General features: G+C 39.1%; 1 protein-coding gene across 5 annotated transcripts in view; it reads right to left on the bottom strand.

Annotated features, from left to right (window-relative positions):
* Positions 1-25,954, bottom strand: part of SLC4A4 (solute carrier family 4 member 4) — a 360,563-nt gene that overhangs the window by 18,583 nt on the left and 316,026 nt on the right. For all 5 annotated transcript variants that reach the window (XM_060654905.3, XM_078446043.2, XM_078446044.2 and 2 more), the window contains exons 19-20: positions 12,798-12,976; positions 11,565-11,637 (exon numbers count right to left, since the gene is read on the bottom strand). In XM_060654905.3, coding sequence (XP_060510888.1) covers positions 11,565-11,637; positions 12,798-12,976 — 252 coding nt within the window. The remainder of the gene's footprint in view (positions 1-11,564; positions 11,638-12,797; positions 12,977-25,954) is intronic.

Raw genomic sequence — 25,954 nt, 5'->3', positions numbered from 1 at the left:
TTTTAAGTTAAACTAGTATAATATACATAGCAGTAGCAGGTAGACATTTTTATAAAGCAAGACAGGAGAAATAAAAACTCAAAAGACACAAGAAATACTAGATTCACAGGCACTTCAAGAAATGCCAAATGATAAAATTATGCAAACAAAATTATACAAATGTACCCAGAAAACCAAAAGGCTTAATTGTAAATAAATATTATAATGCCTTTAATAAACATTAAAAATGAAAAAGTTAAATGCTTGATCCTACAACCAGATAGAAAAATTAAATTGAAGTCAATGAAGATTCCACATACTCAGACTACATCCCCAAATTTTTAAAATTCTAGTGAATGTAGTTGCACTCTTTTTTACTTAGCCCTCTCTTTGATTTTCTGATAGTGTTAGAATATTCCCATAAGAAAAAAATGTGAAAGGGTAAATTTAATAAGAAAGGTAGATGGTAGTGGGTTGTCCACAGTACAGAATTCAGTAGAGGAGTGAAGCCTCCCAGCAGAATAATAGTCATTTTGTATGTGTATGTGTGTATGTGTGTGTATGTGTAAAACTTAGAATGAGGTACTGATTGAGAACATGAAAGCATAGAAGTTAGACAGACCTGGGTTCCAATTCTGGCTCTACCCATTGTGGAACTCAGAGAAAACTGTCCCCTTCTATTTCCAGTATTCTCATCTATACAGTGGTTATGATAAAGATTACATAATACCTAGTTCAGGGCCTGGCTCATAATAGACACCCAAGAAATGATAAATGTGGTATTGATGTCATTATTTGCATCAGAACCATCACTAGCAACTGCCCAGCCTAGCCCCCTCTGGTCCTCTGTAGTGGGGGTAGGGCAGCAGCATAGGCCAGAAGGATGGCTGCAAAGGTCAGACTTGAAGCCTCGGTTTTATATAAGCTCTGCAATGTTGTTCTTTCAACTATAGTGACTGTCTTCAGGAATACGTTATGAAAATAACATCCTAATGCCCTTCAGCTTTAAAAATCTGGGACCATAAGGAAGGTGCCGCCTTGCAATCTGGTCCCTAGTCATTGAAGAAGCCATGGAATGACTTATGATGAAGTTTGTGAAAATGTCACATTTCTCTCTACATAAGAGAACTGGAAATTGGATCAAAGAAGCTGGGGAAGATCAACTCATGGGAAATGAAAGTAAATGAGTTCTCTGAGGGCAATACCGTTTTATTTTAAAAGGCAATAAACCATGATGGTTATGAGATCAGGCTTTGGAGTCAGAACTGCCTGAGTTCAAATCTTGGCTCTACCATTTAAGAACCTTGTGACTTGGCAAGTTATTTATATATATTTTTTTATCTGTAAGATGGATGCAATTATATGTACATTTTTCATAGGTTTTATTGGAGAACTAAATAAAAAAAAAAAATCAGTGCAGAGCTCTTGGTCCAATGCCAACCTCAGTAAATGTAAGCGGCTATTACCACCATCATCTTCCTCGTCCTCACTATCCCCCCTCCTCGTTTCCCTGTTACTGAGCACAATGTGTGGCATATTGTAGAAGCTCGACAAATGCTTGCCAGATACAAATTAAACGCTAGCCTCTACATTTTAGAACCCTAAACAAATCTCAAAGACAAATTTTGGCTACGCCTCATGTTAAAAATGAACTAATTCAAGCAAAGGCAACAGAAGTAGCAGTGAACTTTACTTGATCTTTATTTCTTTAAGCTTGCCAAAAGAATGAGAAAAGAAAGCTCTAGGAACTGTCTTTCATCTTTTTTTGCTGCTCTGTGGTCTCCCCCAGTTTCCCCATACAGAACACTAGCTTAACAGGCAGTGTTTCTGCTGCAGAGACACAGATCTAAACTGTTTAACCGGTCTGGGAAGCCAGTTCTTCCTGCTTCCCCACAGTTCTGTACTGAATCGGTGGTGGGATTTGAGGCACGTATGACTGCAGCTAGCTAAGGTCACGGGGTATCCTCATGAACTTAAAGCTAATACGCTATGATTCCTTACACTCTTCCATGTAAAAAGACAGACTTCAGCAAAGAGATCAAGACAGAGGTCACAAATTTCATGTTCAAAGTAAGCCTGCATAAGTAGGCTCAGGCAACAACTACCCACCCTGCTTAATGCAGGGAGAAAATTACTTACATCATCTGAGGCCGCTAAGCCTGTGGGGATGCAGGGAACTGAGCAGGGAAGGTGTTGAGCCATGTCATTTTAAAAAGCGAAAGCCACATATTTTTTCTTGATCCTGTTCATTTGATCTGCCTTTCAAAGGCAGACTCTTAAGTAAAACCATTCTCTAAAGTTGTCACTTGTTCCTTTAAAACACACATTAGTCAAATGGTGGAGGAGAAAGGTTCCCTCCTCCAAAGTAACCGCTGATACCCCTTTCTGTGTGAATTCTGAGGTTAATGGTTAATCCTGACTTTTACTTAGTCATAACTTAGGTTCTAGTTAAACTGTACCCTCAACATCCGCTTGTTCTTGTATTGACTTTTCACATGAGCTACCAACAATTCTGTAGTGGATGCTTATAACCCACCAAATTTCAAGGGTAAGAAGGGCACATGATCTGAAATCAGCTGATGTGATTCCTGAAGTAAAGAATAGTTCTACTGGAAGATGGCGGCGTAGGAGGACGCGGGGCTCACAGCGCGTCCTGCCAATCACTTAGATTCCACCTACACCTGCCTAAAGAACCCAGAAAACCGCCAGAGGATTAGCAGAAGGGAGTCTCCGGAGTCAAGCGCAGACTAGAGGCCCACGGAAGAGGGTAGGAAGGGCGGCGAGGAGGTGCGCGCTCCACGGACTGGCGGGAGGGAGCCGGGGCGGAGGGGCGGCTCCCCGGCCAAGCAGAGCCCCCGAGTCTGGCTGGCAAAAGCGGAGGGGCCGGACAGACTGTGTTCCGACAGCAAGCGCGACTTAGCGTCTGGGAGGTCATAAGTTAACAGCTCTGCTCGGAAAGCGGGAAGGCTGGAGGACAAAGGGAGGGAGAGCTGCTGAGCCCCCGGACGGCAGAGCTCAGCTTGGCGGGGAACAAAGGCGCCAGCGCCATCTCCCCCGCCCATCCCCCAGCCAAAATCCCAAAGGGAACCAGTTCCTGCCAGGGAACTTGCTCGCTCCGCGCAAACACCCAACTCTGTGCTTCTGCGGAGCCAAACCTCCGGCAGTGGATCTGACTCCCTCCCGCTGCCACAGGGCCCCTCCTGAAGTGGATCACCTAAGGAGAAGCGAGCTAAGCCTGCCCCTCCAGCCCCCGTGCACCTTGCCTACCCACCCCAGCTAATACGCCAGATCCCCAGCAACACAAGCCTGGCAGTGTGCAAGTAGCCCAGACGGGACACGCCACCCCACAGTGAATCCCGCCCCTAGGAGAGGGGAAGAGAAGGCACACACCAGTCTGACTGTGGCCCCAGCAGTGGGCTGGGGGCAGACATCGGGTCGGACTGCGGCCCCGCCCACTAACTCCAGTTATACACCACAGCACAGGGGAAGTGCACTGCAGGTCCTCACCACTCCAGAAACTATCCAAAATGACCAAACGGAAGAATTCCCCTCAGAAGAATCTCCAGGAAATAACAACAGCTAATGAACTGATCAAAAAGGATTTAAATAATATAACAGAAAGTGAATTTAGAATAATAGTCATAAAATTAATCGCTGGGCTGGAAAACAGTATACAGGACAGCAGAGAATCTCTTGCCACAAAGATCGAGGGACTAAGGAACAGTCACGAGGAGTTGAAAAACGCTTTAAATGAATTGCAAAACAAAATGGAATCCACGATGGCTCGGCTTGAAGAGGCAGAGGAGAGAATAGGTGAACTAGAAGATAAAGTTATGGAGAAAGAGGAAGCTGAAAGAAAGAGGGATAAAAAAATCCAGGAGTATGAGGGGAAAATTAGAGAACTAAGTGATACACTAAAAAAAAATAATATACGCATAATTGGTATCCCAGAGGAGGAAGAGAGAGGGAAGGGTGCTGAAGGGGTACTTGAACAAATTATAGCTGAGAACTTCCCTGAACTGGGGAAGGAAAAAGGCATTGAAATCCAAGAGGCACAGAGAACTCCCTTCAGACGTAACTTGAATCGATCTTCTGCACGACATATCATAGTGAAACTGGCAAAATACAAGGATAAAGAGAAAATTCTGAAAGCAGCAAGGGATAAACGTGCCCTCACATATAAAGGGAGACCTATAAGACTCGTGACTGATCTCTCCTTTGAAACTTGGCAGGCCAGAAAGGCTTGGCACGATATCTACAGTGTGCTAAACAGAAAAAATATGCAGCCGAGAATCCTTTATCCAGCAAGTCTGTCATTTAGAATAGAAGGAGAGATAAAGGTCTTCCCAAACAAACAAAAACTGAAGGAATTTGTCACCACGAAACCAGCCCTACAAGAGATCCTAAGGGGGATCCTGTGAGACAAAGTACCAGAGACATCACTACAAGCATAAAACATACAGACATCACAATGACTCTAAACCCGTATCTTTCTATAATAACACTGAATGTAAATGGATTAAATGCGCCAACTAAAAGACATAGGGTATCAGAATGGATAAAAAAACAAGACCCATCTATTTGCTGTCTACAAGAGACTCATTTTAGATCTGAGGACACCTTTAGATTGAGAGTGAGGGGATGGAGAACTATTTATCATGCTCCTGGAAGCCAAAAGAAAGCTGGAGTAGCCATACTTATATCAGACAAACTAGACTTTAAATTAAAGGCTGTAACAAGAGATGAAGAAGGGCATTATATAATAATCACAGGGTCTATCCACCAGGAAGAGCTAACTATTATAAATGTCTATGCGCCAAATACCCGAGCCCCCAGATATATAAAACAATTACTCATAAACATAAGCAACCTCATTGATAAGAATGTGGTCATTGCAGGGGACTTTAACACCCCACTTACAGAAATGGATAGATCATCTAGACACACAGTCAATAAAGAAACAAGGGCCCTGAATGATACATTGGATCAGATGGACTTGACAGATATATTTAGAACTCTGCATCCCAAAGCAACAGAATATACTTTCTTCTCGAGTGCACATGGAACATTCTCCAAGATAGATCATATACTGGGTCACAAAACAGCCCTTCATAAGTTTACAAGAATTGAAATTATACCATGCATACTTTCAGACCACAATGCTATGAAGCTTGAAATCAACCACAGGAAAAAGTCTGGAAAACCTCCAAAAGCATGGAGGTTAAAGAACACCCTACTAACGAATGAGTGGGTCAACCAGGCAATTAGAGAAGAAATTAAAACATATATGGAAACAAACGAAAATGAAAATACAACAATCCAAACGCTCTGGGATGCAGCGAAGGCAGTCCTGAGAGGAAAATACATTGCAATCCAGGCCTATCTCAAGAAACAAGAAAAATCCCAAATACAAAATCTAACAGCACACCTAAAGGAAATAGAAACAGAACAGCAAAGGCAGCCTAAACCCAGCAGAAGAAGAGAAATAATAAAGATCAGAGCAGAAATAAACAATATAGAATCTAAAAAAACTGTAGAGCAGATCAACGAAACCAAGAGTTGGTTTTTTGAAAAAATAAACAAAATTGACAAACCTCTAGCCAGGCTTCTCAAAAAGAAAAGGGAGATGACCCAAATAGATAAAATCATGAAGGAAAATGGAATGATTACAACCAATCCCTCAGAGATACAAACAATTATCAGGGAATACTATGAAAAATTATATGCCAGCAAATTGGACAACCTGGAAGAAATGGACAAATTTCTAAACACCCACACTCTTCCAAAACTCAATCAGGAGGAAATAGAAAGCTTGAACAGACCCATAACCAGCGAAGAAATTGAATCGGTTATCAAAAATCTCCCAACAAATAAGAGTCCAGGACCAGATGGCTTCCCAGGGGAGTTCTACCAGACATTTAAAGCAGAGATAATACCTATCCTTCTCAAGCTATTCCAAGAAATAGAAAGGGAAGGAAAACTTCCAGACTCATTCTATGAAGCCAGTATTACTTTGATTCCTAAACCAGACAGAGACCCAGTAAAAAAAGAGAACTACAGGCCAATATCCCTGATGAATATGGATGCAAAAATTCTTAATAAGATACTAGCTAATCGAATTCAACAGCATATAAAAAGAATTATTCACCATGATCAAGTGGGATTCATTCCTGGGATGCAGGGCTGGTTCAACATTCGCAAATCGATCAACGTGATACATCACATTAACAAAAAAAAAGAGAAGAACCATATGATCCTGTCAATCGATGCAGAAAAGGCCTTTGACAAAATCCAGCACCCTTTCTTAATAAAAACCCTTGAGAAAGTCGGGATAGAAGGAACATACTTAAAGATCATAAAGGCCATTTATGAAAAGCCCACAGCTAACATCATCCTCAACGGGGAAAAACTGAGAGCTTTTTCCCTGAGATCAGGAACACGACAGGGATGCCCACTGTCACCGCTGCTGTTTAATATAGTGCTGGAAGTTCTAGCATCAGCAATCAGACAACAAAAGGAAATCGAAGGCATCAAAATTGGCAAAGATGAAGTCAAGCTTTCGCTTTTTGCAGATGACATGATATTATACATGGAAAATCCGATAGACTCCACCAAAAGTCTGCTAGAACTGATACATGAATTCAGCAAAGTTGCAGGATACAAAATCAACGTGCAGAAATCAGTTGCATTCTTATACACTAACAATGAAGCAACAGAAAGACAAATGAAGAAACTGATCCCATTCACAATTGCACCAAGAAGCATAAAATACCTAGGAATAAATCTAACCAAAGATGTAAAAGATCTGTATGCTGAAAACTATAGAAAGCTTATGCAGGTAATTGAAGAAGATATAAAGAAATGGAAAGACATTCCCTGCTCATGGATTGGAAGAATAAATATTGTCAAAATGTCAATACTACCCAAAGCTATCTACACATTCAATGCAATCCCTATCAAAATTGCACCAGCATTCTTCTCGAAACTAGAACAAGCAATCCTAAAATTCATATGGAACCACAAAAGGCCCCGAATAGCCAAAGTAATTTTAAAGAAGAAGACCAAAGCAGGAGGCATCACAATCCCAGACTTTAGCCTCTACTACAAAGCTGTCATCATCAAGACAGCATGGTATTGGCATAAAAACAGACACATAGACCAATGGAATAGAATAGAAACCCCAGAACTAGACCCACAAACGTATGGCCAACTCATCTTTGACAAAGCAGGAAAGAACATCCAATGGAAAAAAGACAGTCTCTTTAACAAATGGTGCTGGGAGAACTGGACAGCAACATGCAGAAGGTTGAAACTAGACCACTTTCTGACACCATTCACAAAAATAAACTCAAAATGGATAAAGGACCTGAATGTGAGACAGGAAACCATCAAAACCTTAGAGGAGAAAGCAGGAAAAGACCTCTCTGACCTCAGCCGTAGCAATCTCTTACTCGGCACATCCCCAAAGGCAAGGGAATTAAAAGCAAAAGTGAATTACTGGGACCTTATGAAGATAAAAAGCTTCTGCACAGCAAAGGAAACAACCAACAAAACTAAAAGGCAACCAACGGAATGGGAAAAGATATTTGCAAATGACACATCGGACAAAGGGCTAGTATCCAAAATCTATAAAGAGCTCATCAAACTCCACACCCGAAAAACAAATAACCCAGTGAAGAAATGGGCAGAAAACATGAATAGACACTTCTCTAAAGAAGACATCCGGATGGCCAACAGGCACATGAAAAGATGTTCAACGTCGCTCCTTATCAGGGAAATACAAATCAAAACCACACTCAGATACCACCTCACGCCAGTCAGAGTGGCCAAAATGAAGAAATCAGGAGACTATAGATGCTGGAGAGGATGTGGAGAAACAGGAACCCTCTTGCACTGTTGGTGGGAATGCAAATTGGTGCAGCCGCTCTGGAAAGCAGTGTGGAGGTTCCTCAGAAAATTAAAAATAGACCTACCCTATGACCCAGCAATAGCACTGCTAGGAATTTATCCAAGGGATACAGGAGTACTGATGCATAGGGGCACCTGTACCCCAATGTTTATAGCGGCACTCTCAACAATAGCCAAATTATGGAAAGAGCCTAAATGTCCATCAACTGATGAATGGATAAAGAAATTGTGGTTTATATACACAATGGAATACTACGTGGCAATGAGAAAAAATGAAATATGGCCTTTTGTAGCAACGTGGATGGAACTGGAGAGTGTGATGCTAAGTGAAATAAGCCATACAGAGAAAGACAGATACCATATGGTTTCACTCTTATGTGGATCCTGAGAAACATAACAGAAACCCATGGGGGAGGGGAAGGAAAAAAAAAAAAAAAAAAGAGGTTAGAGTGGGAGAGAGCCAAAGCATTAGAGACTGTTAAAAACTGAGAACAAACTGAGGGTTGATGGGGGGTGGGAGGGAGGGCAGGGTGGGAGGGAGGGCAGGGTGGGTGATGGGTATTGAGGAGGGCACCTTTTGGGATGAGCACTGGGTGTTGTATGGAAACCAATTTGACAGTAAATTTCATATATTAAAAAATAAAAAAAAAAAAAAAAATAAATGAAAAAAAAAAAAAAAAAAAAAAAAAAAAAAAAAAAGAATAGTTCTACTTACTGAAGTTAAGGAATCACAATTGTCAATGCTGGACTGCTTTATTCTTGCTCGTTTCAAATTGAGGTTACCCACAATATGTTGGAAACTGTATTAACAAAATAATTTCATTTCCCACATTTTGGGCAAAACCTTGCCTAATAAAAATGTTCGCTAAACTACCTTTCTTGCTGATTCCTACAATGACTCTTTGCATGGACTCAGAGTTGCCAGGTGGGAATAGCCATAATTATGAACATTAGCAGCTGAACAAGGGTGAGCTTAAGGAAGGTCAAAAGGAACTCATGCTCATTGATCCCTTGTACCTCTCTTTCTCCTTTCTCTGCATTCTAATCTGCTCCTGCAGATACTAAGATGCTTTGCATATCAGGGCAAAAAGATTCATCGTAAAATAAAGAACAAAAGGGCTTTCAGCTTTAACTCCTCTGCAGCCATATTTGGGTGCAGGGTTAGAAAATAGTCAGGAAGAGGCGTTGTTGAAAATGTCTTGCATCTCTTCCTAAAAATAGCAATTTATACAGTATCTGTTCTCTGTGTCCCTTTGGGATCGTACATGATTACTCAGCTGACAGATTCTCCAAGATTAAAGCCCATTTGCTGTAATAAAAAAAAAGCCTTTAAACACATCTGACTTTTTGAGTTAGGATTTTATACTGTATTAATGAAAAGAAATGATATAAAAAGAAAAGAAAAAATGGGTGGGGACTGACAGGTACATTTGAACTGATGGAAAGATTTCTATTTATCCTCTACTAGTAACTAAGAGACCCTATTAAAAAAGAAAAATCTGCAGTTGTGTTGTGTAAGTCCACCGTTAGGAAACCCAGGGGCAAATTCATTCTTAGTAGATCCTCCCACAACATGAGATCACAATTGCCTGCAATGACCTCTCTAAAAATGGATCTGTCCAAAAAGAGGTTCCATTGCCTCTGTGGTAAAAAGCTGTCATTACACTTTCCACCAGTTGATGTGCTGGTAGCTAAGGGGCAACAATGGAACAAAAAGCCTTTTGGTAGTGGATTTGATGCTGTGAAACTCACAACTTCAAACCAACCCCACAACTTGGTTTGCACTGGCAAAAGTGGTAATAGATTTCTCTCTGTCCCTGTAGAATGTAAGACCTGTACTCTCTTTTTTTTTTTAAGTCTATTATTTTGAAAGAGAGAGAGAGAGAGAACACACACGAGTTGGAGATGGGGCAGAGAGAAAGGAAGAGAGAGAGAATACCAAGCAGACTGAATTGTCAGCACAGAGCCCAATGCAGGGATTGAACTCACAAACCATGAGATCATGACCTGAGACAGTATCAAGAGTTGAACACTTAACCGACTGAGCCACCCAGCACCCTGACCTGTAGAGTCCTCCATATGTAACTAGAAACAACTTTGAGGTTATTTTTGATTTTACTTTCCCATGTGTTATGTGAAATATATATTCCTTCATTATTCTAGTCAGAAATCAGTTAAATCAGTTAGCTGACATTGTGGAAACCAAGGACAAGAGATGAATATTTATATCTTTTAACTACTTACCAAGTATTTTGTACATAAGGTATGCATTAATCTAAATACCCTGAGGGCAAAGCTGGTCTAAGCTATAGGTTAAGAAATTATAGTTCCACTTTCCTTAAATTCATCTCAATGGCAACTGACTTATAAATGTGTCAACTTGAGAGAAAAGGAGGGCTTTTGCCTTTTGGTCTCTATACTTCTATATTGTTTGAATTCTCTATAAGAATGTACTGCTCCATAACTTGTGTAATTAAACAAGCATTTAAAAAATCTTAAAAATTAGAATTGTTTAAAAATAAACACAAAATGCGGGCACGTGGGTGGCTCAGTCAGTCAAGCGCCTGACTTCAGCTCGATCATGACCTTGCGATTTGTGAGTTCAAGCCCTGCATCAGGCTCTGTGCCGATGGTGCAGAGCCTGCTTGAGGTTCTCTCTCTCTTTCTCTCTCTCTTTCTCTGCCCCTGCCCCACTTGCATGTGCGCTCTCTCTCTCTCTCTCTTTCTCTCTCTCTCTCTCAATAAATGAATAAACTTCAAAAAAAAATAAACAAAAATTTTCAGAGAAAAATCTGGAAGGATATATCAACAGTGGTTGTTTATAGCTTCTAGGTATATAGGTAATTTGCATGCTTTGTACTGTGATGCAAAGCCTAAAGTAAAAATTATCAATAATTAGCCACTATTGTTAATAGAAAAAAAAAAGAATAAAATGCTTACATCACACACACACACACACACACACACACAAATGGAAGCTTCATGACAGCTACACCTTCTCTTTTCACCCTATTTCTTTTAAATAGGTTTTCCCATATAGCTCATATTCATCTATTTTTGTAGATATTCACCCCATCAGTCAAACCTATATATTTGATTCCTAACTTTCTAAATAATCTACCATATCATTTTTCTTCTTTAAAAGTTCATTTCTAAAGTTTTCTAGTCATAAATCATAATTTTACTCTATTCTCCTAGGCAATAATTAAATACTGTCAGCAATAATTAAGAATAGGAGAAAAGTTACAAAATGATAATTCATGTTATCCAGGAGTCTAGTCTGTGTGCATATGGGGGGACTGGAGGCAGGATTTAGGAACAAGTAGATGGAAAGTGATGGGAAGAAAGGATATAAGGAGAGCAAGAAACATAGTGAGGAGGGGAGATCAGTTAGATTGACCTGTATGGAACTGCCATTTACATAGGTCAAAAAGCTTGGGTATTGGTAACTTAATACAGTTCAACCAAATAACTACAATAATAATAATAATAATAATAATAATAATAATAATAATAATAGAAGGAGTGAGAAGAACATCAAAATAAGTTTTTAAAGTCCTCATTCTACCTGACCTCTGCTTCAGTGTGTCACAGAACTGATGAGAATCTTGCAGATGAGGAATTCTACTCTACACATATCCAATTATCTGGAAGAGGCAAGTATTTCACATATTTACCTTCAAGATGGGAGCCATAAAGACTGACAGACCAGTCAGAATAAACACGAGGGTTCCAGTGACTCTTTGTTCTCTGAAACCAAATCAAAAGATTACCAATTGACTTCTTGTTTTCATAAACATGCTCTTGTCTTTTCACCTTCAAAAAAGACTGCACGATGAACAAACCAATGTTTGACTAAAACAGCAAAGGTGTTGATATCTTATATAAATGAATACCTCAAGTACAGCATATAAGCTCAACAGAACTACAAAATTTTCTTCTATTGTATAATGTGATTTGAATTCATCAAGAGAAAAGTGATTCTTCTAAATCCTTTGCTTCTTTTACAATAAATATATAAAAAAAAAAAAAAGTCACTTGCTCCTGGTCCATCAATTACTGGCCTCTTTGAAGCCCTTATTTTTTAAACAACTTGTACTGTTGTGTAATTACACCTTCTTTCATGGGAGACAGATATCACATTGTCCTACATTCTAATTAACAAACAGCTCAGGGAAATTTCATAAGTGGAATAAATCCCATCAGTCTAATTTCCAAATCTACAACACAAGAGTACTTTTTAACAAATAGGATTCCCATCCAACACCCCTTCCCCCAGCCCCCAGGAAAGAATCACCCACTGTTGTGGCGTGGGAAACAATGGCTCTGTCCTGTGAGCTATTCACCCAAGCAGTTAGGAGCAGGGTTTGCTGCAAAAAGTATTCAACACAGGATAAAGGTCTTATACAAGCCCTTCCTGGCTACCCAAACTTAACAGCTGGAGGTCAAGGTTTCTCAGTGCTTATGGAGACAGAAGATGAACTGGAAAATCAGAGTTCCTTTCCCTTAATAGAATCTTAAAAATCATAAGCAGACCCATGAGTTTTGAGGCGTCTCAACAGAGCTGAAAAGTTAGAGTTTGACCTTTAAAAAGGATTGTAATAGAGTACGTACCACAGCACCAAAATGAGCTGCATGTTCAAGAAAATGGATGGGCTGTTTGCAGTTTTACGTTGCGTCGTTTAGCCTTTCATTAATCAAAGGAAATATATGTAACGTAAGAAGTGAACTCGAAAAATTATGGAAGACTTTCTTTCTAATGGAAATTTAGTCTTTTCTGGAACAGCAAGTACAGGAATAAGTTAATCATCACCAGCCTTTTCTCCTCCAGTTTTGCTCATTCCCTTTGAATGACATATAGATGTGGCATGGTAAGTTTTGTAGAGCTATTTTCCTCTGACTTAACATACCTCACTCCTAGAAACTTTGGTTGTTCTCCAGGTGCAGAAGTCTCGGTCTCCATCTTCAAACTGTCAATGTGAGCAATGGAAATGACAGTTGCAGCCACATACCACGGAAGAGCCATGAAAGAGCACACCACCATGAGGATGGCCACCCAGAAGAGATCCAGGTGATATCCAGCTCCTTTCTGTAGAAAGAGGTAACAAAACCACATGGAGAAGATGCTCGTGCTTCTATCTCATCCTATTTCCAGATGGGAATTAAGATTACCAAATAACCCCAACTCTCTTTGCTTGCTAAAAATACCTACCTCAAGGTGAGCTCCCCAAGGAAGGCGACTTTATCTTCCTCACATTACGCACCCTCCCCCCCCTACAATTAAACACAAAGCTGCCACAAGACACCTCCTCTAACTTTACTGCGGTCACAGCTTACTTATCATTTGCTTATTGCTAATTATCCTCTCTGTGTCCAATTTTGTAATTAGAAAATTGGAGCTATATATCTACCTTGAAGAGTTACTGGAACCATTCAGTGAAGTAACAGAGGCAAAGCATCTTACAGAAACTTAAAAGATAGTAGTTCTAGCATAGTAGGAGTTCAAAAAATGGTGATGGTGTGGTGGTGGCAGTGGTTGTTGTTATTAACATAAGCACAACAGGCACCTTAAAGGCTGGCACTAATCCTTCTGTTTTTGACCATTTCGCAATATGCTGTTCATTTAGACAGTATTCAGAATATGAGGACCAAAGATCTAAAAGCAACCTTGAGAAGGTATGTATGACTATTTCTCACCTTTCATGGTATATGAAAATAATTGTTTAATAACCTATGAACCATTATCATTAAGGTAACGAATACTGCCTTAATCAGAATAGGCTGATTTCAAACACTGCCCAATGGTCATGATAACATTTACTGACTGGAAGAGCAGACGATGTAACAAAAGGTCTAGCTCTTTTACTCATTAACTAAATATTGTTAAATGTGTCCACAGTGTTATTCTGCGGTTATATTTCTCTGCTCTATTTATGAAGAAATCAAATGCCTAATACCCCTATGGAGGCTGAGAAAATAGAGCAGTCCATTTTCACAGCATGGAAGCAGCAGCACCAAGGGCCAGAGTACGACCAGTCTGAGGGAACGGAGATGCTGGATTTACAAAATGAGAATGTGATTTATACCAGGAACCTGATGACTGTTATCATTCAGATCCTGTTACAGTTAGTCAGAACACTGCTCTCCTCTCACCGAAAAGCCAAGATTTCACCCCTGGCTTGCAAACATGGTCCAATCATGTTCTCAAAGAACTCACCACAGGCAAGGGTAGCTGACCCAAGAAAGAAGAACATATATTGACTTAGCCCAGGTTAAGACTATGAACAAAGTGTCCTTGGGAGACAAAGGTTAATATATACTCATAAAGCCAATTCATTTCGGTACAAATGGTTTGAAAGCATATGGTTTGAATTGGGAGTGAGATAAGGTAGGGGAAAGGAGAGCAAAGGGTGGGGATGAGCTAAAATAAACCTGTTCAACAATAACTAATGAGGTGAGGATCATAATACATCTGGGTCTCAGTCATTCCATTCCTTGAAGAAATACTGACTACCAACTTATTTATAGGCACAGTTCTACGTGTTAATGGAATATCTGTGAATGAAACAGACAAAAGCTCCCATATTCGAGGTGCTTCTGTTCTGAGACAACAATAAACAACATAAACTGACAGTATCTTAAAGAGTACTAAGTACTAAGTAGAACTATGAGACTTTGTACACTGAGCAGGATGGTACTCCACTGGAGGGTTTTACATGGAGGAATGACATGACTTGCTTATGTTCTAAACACTATGGCTGCTGGGTTAGGACAGACTAAAGAAAGTCAAGGAAAGTAAGACCAGGTAGGAGTTGACTATCATAATCCATGCAAGAAATTGTGATGGCCAGAGCCAGAGTGGTAGGAGTCAAGATGGCAGGAAGTGTTGGAATTCTGGCTATACTTTAAGGTGGAATCTATAGGATTTGTTCACTCCTGCTTGTGGATGTGTCTTATGATGATGTAACTATAGACCATTCATGATCTGGCCTCTGTTCACGTCTGCAGCCTCATCTTTCACTTCTCCCCTGCCTGGCTCCTATACCATGGCCACTTTCAACCATATGCAATTCCTTCAATATGTCTTACGTACTAATGCATTTGTGTCTTTGCCCATATAGCACCCTTTCCCTGGAAAAACCCCTATTCTTCCTTCTTCTTACCTTGAAGCAGTCCTACTCATCCTTAAGACTTCAACCAGCTTTTAACTTTTTATAGTTTTCCTGCCTTAGCCCAGGTGAGATGGGTAAGTCTAGTTAGGTTAGATTTCCTCCTCTGTGTTCCCTTCATTTTATGCTTTCCTTTACCACAGCGCTCCTCACACTGTTTTGAAATTATGTGTGTATTTAGCTGTCTTTGGCATTAGACTGCAAGAAACAGGAAGACCTGGACTATGTCTATTCTCTCTATCCTGAATACCTAAGTAGAGTTCATGATGCATAGTCAATTCTCAATTAATATTTACCAAAAAATGAATGACAAATAGGATGTATACATTCTTCTGAATGGCAACTATAGACTCTTAATTAGTCATAGCAAAACAATTAAAACATTATTTGTTAATTGGCAGGAATGTGAATCACCTGGGCAGAGAGGGGAGGGGAGGTGGACAACAGCTGGAAATATTACATAGTTTCAAGCCCTATTTAGACTAAATCACTCAAAACCATATTAGAGGTACCAACATGGTAATTAACAGAGAGGATCCCCAAATCTTGGCATCAAGGAAACTGTAATAACCTAAGGCTAGATTAATGGGTCAAAAGAGTAGTTGTTGCAGACAAAGTCACATAGGCTACCATGAGCCAATGCTATGCTTTCTTGCTCTATTTGAAAAAAAACAAAAGTTTGAATTAGATGTCCTGGAGACTAACAAAAAGGGACCACATAATACCAAAGAGGGTGAAATGGGGATTGTAGACAGTAGAATGAATACAAAGGAAGCTATGCAAAACCACCAAAATAAATAAAAGTTCTGGGAGAAAACAATTATAGATAATAATTACTGTGTGCCTTGACATAATTATCCTCAAAAAGTCTTCCTTTCCCTCAACCATGCTGAGAGTTCTTGATACTCTTAAGAGAAAGGGAAAATAATCAACATGACCTGAAGGCCCTGCCAGGTCTGCCTCTGTGTGGTTCCTTCTCCATCCTCAACCCTCCCACTCTCACTGTAGCCTCACTGGATTATGTCAGGCCTTCATTCTTGTCAGTCTACTTTCTCTTGTAAGGCCTATGCATACAAAGCGATTCCTGTGCTTGAATAGAATACTCTTCCCACCCAGCCTCACTTAGCTAATTCCTACTAATGCTTGAACCTCAGTGTAAGAGCCACCACAGTTCCTAAAGGGGGCCACACCCTCTCTTGTAGACTCTTAAAGCCATCACCTCTCCTTCACAGCACTAGCCACATTTGCATTGTCACATTTTGCATGATCATTTGAATAATACCTATCATCCTCATGAACCAGAAGCTCTGTGAGGACAGGGACCACGTGTGTTTTTGTTGACCACCACTGAAACCCCAGAATCTGGTGCAGTGCCCATCAAAGAGTAAACACGCTAGATAAACGTTTGTTGGATAAATGAATGAATGTTAATTAATTCATTCAATGACACTATGCTAGATCCTGGAAGTAAAATCACAGATAATATACGATTTTTGCCCTCAAGTGGTTTACAATGTAGTGCTAGAGCTGAACAAATCAAGAGGTATTTGCAATATTACAATGTTCTATAGTTGGAGTGAGCTTGGAGTGTTATGGGAGCATCCAGAAAGGGTACTAAGCCCAAAGTCAAAGACATTTTGCATAGGAGGTGGTATTTAAGCTGGGTCCTAAAATGTGAGCCATAATCAGCTGTGGCAAGATATGGGGAAGCAGGAGAAAAAACTAAACAAATAAGCTGCCATTTTGAGAAAATGAAATAGATTTGGTGCAGAGGAGGAGATGGGAGAGGTAAGAAATAAGGCTACAGAAGTTAAAAACGTTGATGTTTTGCTAACACTTTGGAATTCTTATCATAAGAGCAGTGTGAAACCATTAGAAGTTTTTAAGCAGGCAAGTGATATGATCAGATTTCTGTTCAGAAGGATGGCTCTCTTGTTTTGTAGAGGACATACTGGAAGTGGTCAAGATTGAAGGCAGAGATACAGACATGACAGCACAGTCCAGGTCCGAGATGACACAGGTCCAACTAAAGTAATAGGACAGGTGGGAGAGACTTTAAGGAGACGGAGACCAAAGAGGAAAAAGCAATGTATTCTGCCAAATTTTAATGTTCAAGGCTTACAATGTCTAGCCAGTACAGCGTCTTACATACAGTAAACACTGGAGACATAACTGTTGACCAGAATGCTAAAAGCTATGCTAAAAAATTCATGGTGCCCCAACTATTGGCATAAAGACCCAGAACCCAAATGGTTCTGTTAGAGAAGTTGTTCCTGCAAAACAAACCTATCCATGTGACAACAAGCCAATTCTAAGATGTCTTTTTTAGCCAAAGGTATCTGAATAACTAGATTTGAATGGAATGAAAATAATATAAAAATACTGGAACTTTTTAAATGTTTATTTATTTATTTTGAGAGTGAGAGCAGGGGAAGGGCAGAGAGAGAGGGAGAGAGAGAAATTCCCAAGCAGGCTCCATGCTGCCAGTGCAGAGCCTGACACGGGGCTCCATCACATGAGCCATGAGATCATGGCCTGAGCCTAAATCAAGAGCCAGACACTTAACCGACTGAGCCACCCAGGCACCCCTCAAATATTGGAGCTTTTAGTAGAAGTAGTACTGTAAGAAATATAGAAAACTTTTAATAGAAATAGTACTGTACAAAATATACAAATGTTTCAAAAATAGCATGTGAATTGTTCTTACCCCTTGCCTTTTGCAGATTTTCATAATAGCCTACTTGGATTATACAGAGGCCTCCTAACCACTCCTCTCTGGCACCTCTCCCATCCATCCTTAATGCTGCTAGAGACAGTGTTTAAGTGCGGTGCTGGTGCCATTCATCCAGGCTGGAATGTTGAGGGAGCAGGGAAAGTCAGTAGCAGATGAGCGAGTCAGATAGGACAGATTATCAGCCACGACAGGCACCTGGCTCTCCATGCTGAGGCTTTGCATCTGATACGGTGATGGGAGCCCTCAAAGAGTCCTGAAACTTCATCATACCTTAAACGCGCCTTGCACATTCTGCAACACTTTTCAAACTGGTACTCTAAGTCTTGCTATTTGGTTAAATCCGTTCTCTCTTCAAGGTCCAGCTCAAATTCTCCTGCTTCCCTCACATCACTCAGCAATCCTTGGTCCTCGATGCTACTCCCGCCATAGAAGTCCCTGCTTCACTCCTGTCCCTCACAACCCACTCTCCTCTTTAAAATTTCAATTATTATACCGTACTTCCCTGCTCAAAACTCTCCAGTGGCTTCCTGTTTCCACTTAAAATAAAACACAGTAAAATCATCTATAAGGTTCTATATCAGTGTTTCTTCCTGGAATGATTTTACCCCCCAGGGAACACTTGTCAATGTCTAGAAACATTTTTGTTTGTCACAACTTAGGAGGAAAGGGTGAAACTGGCATCTAGTGGATGCCAGTATACAGCACAGCCATCACCTTTGAGAACCTTTGCTCTACATGATCTGTTCCTACTCCCTTTGACCTCATCATGAATCACTAATTCCCCCATGTTCCAGTCACACTGGTCTGTTATCCATTCTTCAACATACTAAGGTTCTTTCTACCCTGGGGCCTTTGCATTTGCTCATATCTTTGCTTGGAAAACTGTTATTTAATAAGCATTCATGGGGTGCCTGGGTAAAGTCGGTTAAGCATCCACCTCTTGATTTCAGCTCAGGTCATGAGCTCATGGGTTGTGAGATCGAGCCCTGCATTGGGCTCTGCACTGATAGTGTGGAGCCTGCTTGGGATTCTCCCTCTGCCCCCCTCTCTGCCCCTCTCCTGTTCATGCTCTCTCTTTCAAAATAAATAAACATTAAAAAAACATTCATTAACGCCTATACTATGTTAGGGCTTGTGTTAGATAAAATAATAAGTACAATAGAACATGTGCCCTTAAGGGGTTTATAGATTATTAGTTGAAGCCAGATGTGGAGGCATATAATTTATTGTATGTGTAAGATACAAGGCACAAAGAAAGGCAAGTCAATCCCAACCTTGGTGGTGGAGATAAGTGGTGAATAGGAAAAATCCACTAAACTCCTTCAGGGCAGAGACCATAAATTAGAACAATTCTTATCTTCAACATCGAACACAAATGTTCCATACATAGCAAGGACTCAAAAAATGCTCAAAAGGCTAAGTATGCCATTTAAAGTTTAAAAAAGTCCTGTCTTGGAGCACTTGGGTGGCTCAGTCAGTTAAGCATTCGACCCTGGCTCAGGTAATGATCTCACATTTCGTTAGTTGGAGCCCCGCATCAGGCTCTGTGATGACAGCTTAGAGCCTGGAGCCTGCTTCAGATTCTGTGTCTTCTTCTGTCTCTGCCCCTGTCCTGCTCGCTCTCTCTCTCTCTCTCTCTCTCTCTCAAAAATAAACATTAAAAAATTTTTTTAAAATAAAAAAGTCCTGTCTTCGTGAATATAAATCCAAAGGATGTTCTACTTTCTAAAACTAGAGATTATTTTAAGTAGCGGGGTAGGAAGTGAAACTTTACTTCTTTTTGATATCATATATACTTTGCTAATACAGAACAAAGGTCATTTAGGAATAATCCACAGAAATCAAAATCTAGGGGAGAAAAAGACTAGTCTGACCGTCTGGTAAATAAGATGATAATAAAGGATCAGGAGCAGTATGCACATGCACAGACACAGAATAAACATCCATGCTAGGAGGCCCCCATAATCCAGACAATAAGCTGGTTTATGGGGCCACCAAGAATCATGACTTAGTTCCTCCCCCTAAGAAGCTCACAATCAGATGAGGGGACTCAGATTTGTACACAAATTACAAAGCACTCTAGACAGAGATTCAGAGAGGTTTAAAAAGGACACCCCAAGTACAGAGGATAAACTAGAGGATAAACTGTTTAACAATTTCTAGAGTGAACACACAGAAACTTCTTGCAATGATGACATCTAAAAACAGGGCCTTGAATAATACGAGCACTCACTATGAGAACCAGAGATAGGTTGGCATGTTTTCAGCTATCAGCTGTCTCACACAGTGCAACAAATCTGAGAACCATGTGGCCCAAGATAACCACATTCTTCAATATGTACTTACTGAGCCTACCATATGGAAATCATTGTGACGGGCCACATGAGAGCTGGAGAGAGGACTAAAACATGCCCTTGCCTTGAAAACATTTGGTCCAGAAAAGGGAGAAGGTAATTATACAACACAACTCCCATTCAAGATATTATGTGACCGGTGCCACAGAGTAACACACATACAGTAAGGGCAAAAACAAGAGCAACAGAAATTACATTAGGAGTGAAAGCTACACTGACAAGTTTATATCTGGAGGATTTTAAAAGATGGGAAGGATTTTGGTAAGTGGCAATCACTGAGGAATAGAGAGAAGAGCTGGAACAACTGGCAGAAGATGCTGCCAGATTTGAGGAGAAACCAATAACCCATTTGATCTGAGCATCATATAGTATGGGGAGAGCATCATTCTAAATTTAGGCTGAGAACATATCACAGAGAGACTTAAATCCGAGGCTAATGGGATGCTAAAGGCAAATGGAATTTCTTCAAGGGGCAAATGTCCAGAAGGCCAAGGTTGTAAAGGATTAGAAAGATAGGACTGACATATAAGAACAATACTTTTAAAAAATTACTGCTTTTGAAATGAAGCAAGGGAAACTGATTATTAACTCATGGCTAAATAGTTAGAATAGTCTAGACATGAAATGAAAGGACTGGATCTAAGGTTATGATAACAGGAATAGAAAGGAAAAATAAAACAGGGAAAATCTTGGAGTTATCCAAGAAAACAACCTCAAATTTAGGGTTTTATCATAGGGGGTACCAGAAAATTTACTGATCTACCAACTTATCTCTATTTCTAGATACCTATCCTACATTATTTCTGCTTCCCACACACTTAAAATCATTTTCCTTGTGAGAAGTATCCCTTGCTTTGCAGTCTAAAGCTCAGACTTTTTTCCTGCCTCTGCAGTGACTCAGGAAATAACCTTGGAGAAGTCATGACCTTGCTGAACCTGGTTTGCTTTTGAGTGCTCTGCAGGGATAATGTGGGACATAACTAACCAAAATGATGGCCAAGAAAAGCCAAGTGCCTTGGCGTTCCTACATCAATACAGAGCTGTTCAGCAGAGTGGAAAGGTGGATCCCATCCCAACAGAGCAGTCAGCCAGCCAGGGCCACTTGACATTGAGCCAAAGCAAATGCCACCCAAAAACATGCTGCTTTTAGTATTATAATGCCTCCATCCCTCTCATTTTTTCAGGTTTCTTTTCACTCAATTTCATAGCACTCAAGGCCCTTTAATTTTAGGTAGGATCTCCAATTTCCCACATTCCACAGGCACATTTCCTAACAAAATGTAAACAAAACAATATCCAGAGTGAAAAGTCTTTCATCCATGATGTCTCTACACTGGTATCATTAGATTTGTGTCAAAAGACTGGCACTTCCTCTGTAACTACTGTCGTTCAAAGAAGTGATTTCAAATAACTGATTCCTAAAGTGATGAAAACTTATTTTTTATATACTCAGTTCCTGTTTTAAGAGGTAAAATCTAATATGTCTTGATATTCCAATGTTTTCTACAGGGAACATGATAATTTTTTAAATTCTATATTTTATCAGGGGCATCTGGCTGGCTCAGTTGGTGGAACACGCAACTCTTGATCTTAGGGTTGTAAATTTGAGCCCCACGTTGGGTGTGGAGATTACTTAAAAATAAAATCTTTAAAAAGTTCTATCCTATTAATCCTAAATTTGCTAAACTTGAAATTCTGAATTTTACTAAAAGGAAAACTTAATGAGCAAAAGTGAATAGGCATTTACCTCCAAAAACACATAGCAAATCTTGCCAACTATATATCAAAATTAAGAATGTGCTTCCTAACTTTTTTCAGAATAAAATATATTAGTTATCATCCATTTCTATCCTTTAAAACTAAATCAACACTGAAACTGCTCCTAGTAGAAGACATCTAAAAATGCTCACAAAATACAGAAAATATCTTTTAGAAATCATCCTTATCTGCCAGAAAGTAAAAGAAACATTTGCAGACAAAAAAACAATGGCAACAAGAAAGAGTAAATCTACAAGGTTAGTAAACACTGGAGGCTTGGGCCCACCCTGAGAGACTATGTCAAATCCTGGGGCTTTCAGGCCTGGATTCAGAATGACCATCTGAACTCTGGTCTGGAAGACCAACTCCCAAGATCTTGGGGAAAGTCTACAAATGAAAGACATCCCCTGAAATAAAATTAGGATGCTCTAAATACAGCATACTCAGTTGGTCACCTAGGAAATAAAATACCCTACAGAGAAAGACACTAGGGATATATATGCCTTTCTTGGCCATCCTACTAGATATAAAGCCATAAGAAAAAAAAAGAATCTTGAAAGATATTTCTAACTATAAACCTGTAATGAGGTTTGAAGCTGGAATTCACATTACTTGTATGGTCTAGAAACTCTTAAGCCAAAAACACAGAGTAAAGTGGTCCTGGCCTTCTATGAATGTCTTGCCACCCTACCCTCAAAAACATACAAAAAGATATAGATATAAAAGGTCAAAACTATACTGCATCAAGCTTCTGAATCCAATGACCAATTATTTTATTCTTTTTTTAAAAAGTTTACTTATTTGGGGGTGGGGGGAGGTGTGCAGAGAGAGAGAGAGAGAGAGAGTGAGAATCCCAAGCAGGCTCCATGCTGGCAGCACGGAGCCTGACATGGGGCTTGATCTCACAAACCATGAGATCATGACCTGAGCCCAAATCAGGAGTTGAACGCTTAACCAACTGAGCCACCCAGGTACTCCCCAATGACCAATTTAAAAGAAATACAGAAGAAAAAGCACACACTAAATGACAAAACAGGGAAGTAAGCACCATGATCTAGACTAAGGCAAATTCTGCAGTACAAATGTGGCAGATATTATTTTCTGAAAATGACTGGAAAAATATGCTCCTATCCTGCATATTTTTCTACAATGTAAAATTGCTATCCCTCCAACAAACAATGAAGCCCTTCCTTATCCCATTAAATGAACTAGTTTAACCAATCAACTATAGCAAAATAAAAAATAAAGCTATGCCAGTTGTGGGTGTAGCCATGAAATGGCCTTGCATCTTCCACTCATAATTCTTGGAAGTCACCTTCCATGTACCAAGTACATAACAAGATAGCCATGCTGCAAGAAGCCTAACCCACACAGAAAGGCTCTGAAGGATGATAGGCCATGTGGAGAAAGAGAAGACAGAGAAACAGACAGACAGACACACCAAGGAACATCAAGGTACTAGGCATGTGAGACATGTGAGTGAGTGAAGAATCCATCCTGGACAATCAACACAGCCAACCCTTCGGATGTCACTAACTGCAAAGGCAGGAGAGACCTCAAGCAAGGACACAAGACTGGACATGAGTCAATAATTGCTAGAACTGGGTGATAAACCTCTGGAGTTATACCATCTGTCTACTTTTATATATGTTTAAAACTTTCTATAATAAAATATGTTTTATGGGAATAAATAAAAGTAAAGAGTTCCTGGGTTGGTTGGACTCTCCTATACCTCCCAGAAGCAAATAAAATCTTCTCTGGAAGGCTTTGAAGCACTTGCATGAGAAGACTAGCTTATAACTGTTTCTTTACAAAAAAAAAAAAAAAAAAAAGACAATGAGAAGACACACTGGAAGTAAGAGAGGAAAAAAACAAAGTTCAAAATCAAATCTGCAAAGACAGCAAATGTATAAAATAATAAAAGACTTTATGGAAAAATAATAAAGAAGTTAAGAACTATCAAAGCTGGATAGAAAGATTTGGAAAATAACAGAATGGAACTTCTAAATACAAAAAAAAAAAACAACTATAATTCTTGAAAGGAAAAATTCAGTGGCTAGTTTGCTGACAGAATAGAACCAACAGAAGAAATAATTTAATAAAGAGAAAGAACTGAAGAAATTACCCAAAATATAACACAGAGACCAAAAGATAGGAAATGTAAAATAAAAACAAAAATAAAAAAACCCAAACCAAAAACAGATTAGTAGAAGTAGAGCACAAGATGGAGATATACGACAAAATTCTACTTGGAATTCCAAAAGGATGTATTAGAGACTGAAAGAGTCAGACTTACAGAATTCTACAAGTGATAAAAGACAGGAAGATTCAATAATCTAATAATTAATAAAAGACTGGAAACCCAATTTTCCAATACACAATAAAAAGAGATCTACGCTGACACAAGTTACAGAGAAACTCCAGAATAAAGACAAAAGATGATAAAAGCATCCAAAAGACAACAATGATTACTTACCAAGCAATGAAAAGTGTATTGACAGTTCACTTTTATGAAAGTCAGAAATGGAAAATAGCTTCTACATGCTGGAAGAAAGAGCTTTTAACCTACAGTATATATCCAGAGAAACCATCTTACGAGAATGGAAGTGAGACAAACACATTTTCAGATGAACATAAATGAGGGTTTACCACACAAAGATCACCCCAGAAAAAATTTCAATAGTCTAGTAAATAAGTACTGTTTAGAGGAAATAATGCAGTCTAAAGAAAACTCTTCCAAAATGGAAGATCTGAAATGCAAAAAAAAAAAAAAAAAAAAAAAAAAAAAAAAAAAAAGCAAAGAAAACAGTAAATTTGCATATAATTCTAAAAATACTGACCATGTCTAATTAAATTTTAAAATCCAGATAGCAATCAAATCTAGGTAATAAGAACATAGGACTCAGGAAGGAAGATCAACATTAAAGCATTCTTTAGCCATTAGCAGTTTTCACCAGAAGGATAAACACACTGAATACCTTCAGAACTTAAATATGCATATTAAAATATACAACATAATCACTACCAGAAAAGATAAAGTGTATAACTTTCAAACTAACACAAAACAAATTAGAATGAAGACAATAAAAAAAAAAAAACTGTATCAACCTAAAAGAGGGCAAGAAAGGAGAATAAAAAAGAAAGAACAGTGAGGCAAATAGAGTGTTAGGGAAGTAGAAAGCAAAAATAATGTGGTAAAAATGAATCCAAATCTATTAGTCATCATCCTCTATTTAAATGGATTCAATATTTTAGTTAAGAGAAAAGACTGTAAAAATGGATCCTATGTGTTATTTACAAAGAGACACAAGACACAAGGTATATTGTAAATAAAAGACTGGAAAAATACATATCAGGGAAGTGAAAATTAAGTTACCAAACCTTTATTAGTAAAAAATAAAATAAGCTTTAAGGCCAAAAGCATTGTTAGAAACAAAGAGAGGCACATAAAAAGTTCAATTCACTGAAAAGATAAAATAGATACAAATGTGGATGTACTTAACAACATGGCTTCAAAACAAATAAAGCAAATATTAACAGAAAACAATATGTACAAAAACTCCAATGTAATAAACTGCTTCTTTGAAAAAGGCTAATAAAATTAACAAACCTCAGGCTAAATCATCAAGGAAAATAAAAAGCACAAATCAGGGGTGCCTGTGTGGCTCAGTCAGTTAAGTGTCCAACTTTGGCTCAGGTCATGATCTCACGGCTCGTGGGTTCGAGCCAGATTGGGCTCTGTGCTGACAGCTCAGAGCCTGGAGCCTGCTTCGGATTCTGTGTCTCCCTCTCTCTCTCTGCCCCTTCCCAGCTCACACTCTGTCTCTTTCTCTTGAAAAATAAATAAACGTCAAAAATAAATAAATAAATAAATAAATAAATAAATAAATAAATAGTTTTAAAAAGCACAAATCAATGACATTAGGAATTTAAAGGGAAAAGTAACATTCAGATTAGGAAACAAAGATAATACTATAAACAACATATCAACAAATTTGAAAATATTGGGGAAATGGAACAAAATATAGAAAAATATGTTACCAAATAGAAAA

This window comes from Panthera onca, chromosome B1 (genome assembly GCF_046562875.1).
Source record: "Panthera onca isolate mPanOnc1 chromosome B1, mPanOnc1 haplotype 2, whole genome shotgun sequence".
Taxonomy (NCBI): domain Eukaryota; kingdom Metazoa; phylum Chordata; class Mammalia; order Carnivora; family Felidae; genus Panthera; species Panthera onca.
This window is presented reverse-complemented; position numbering and strand designations above follow the sequence as displayed.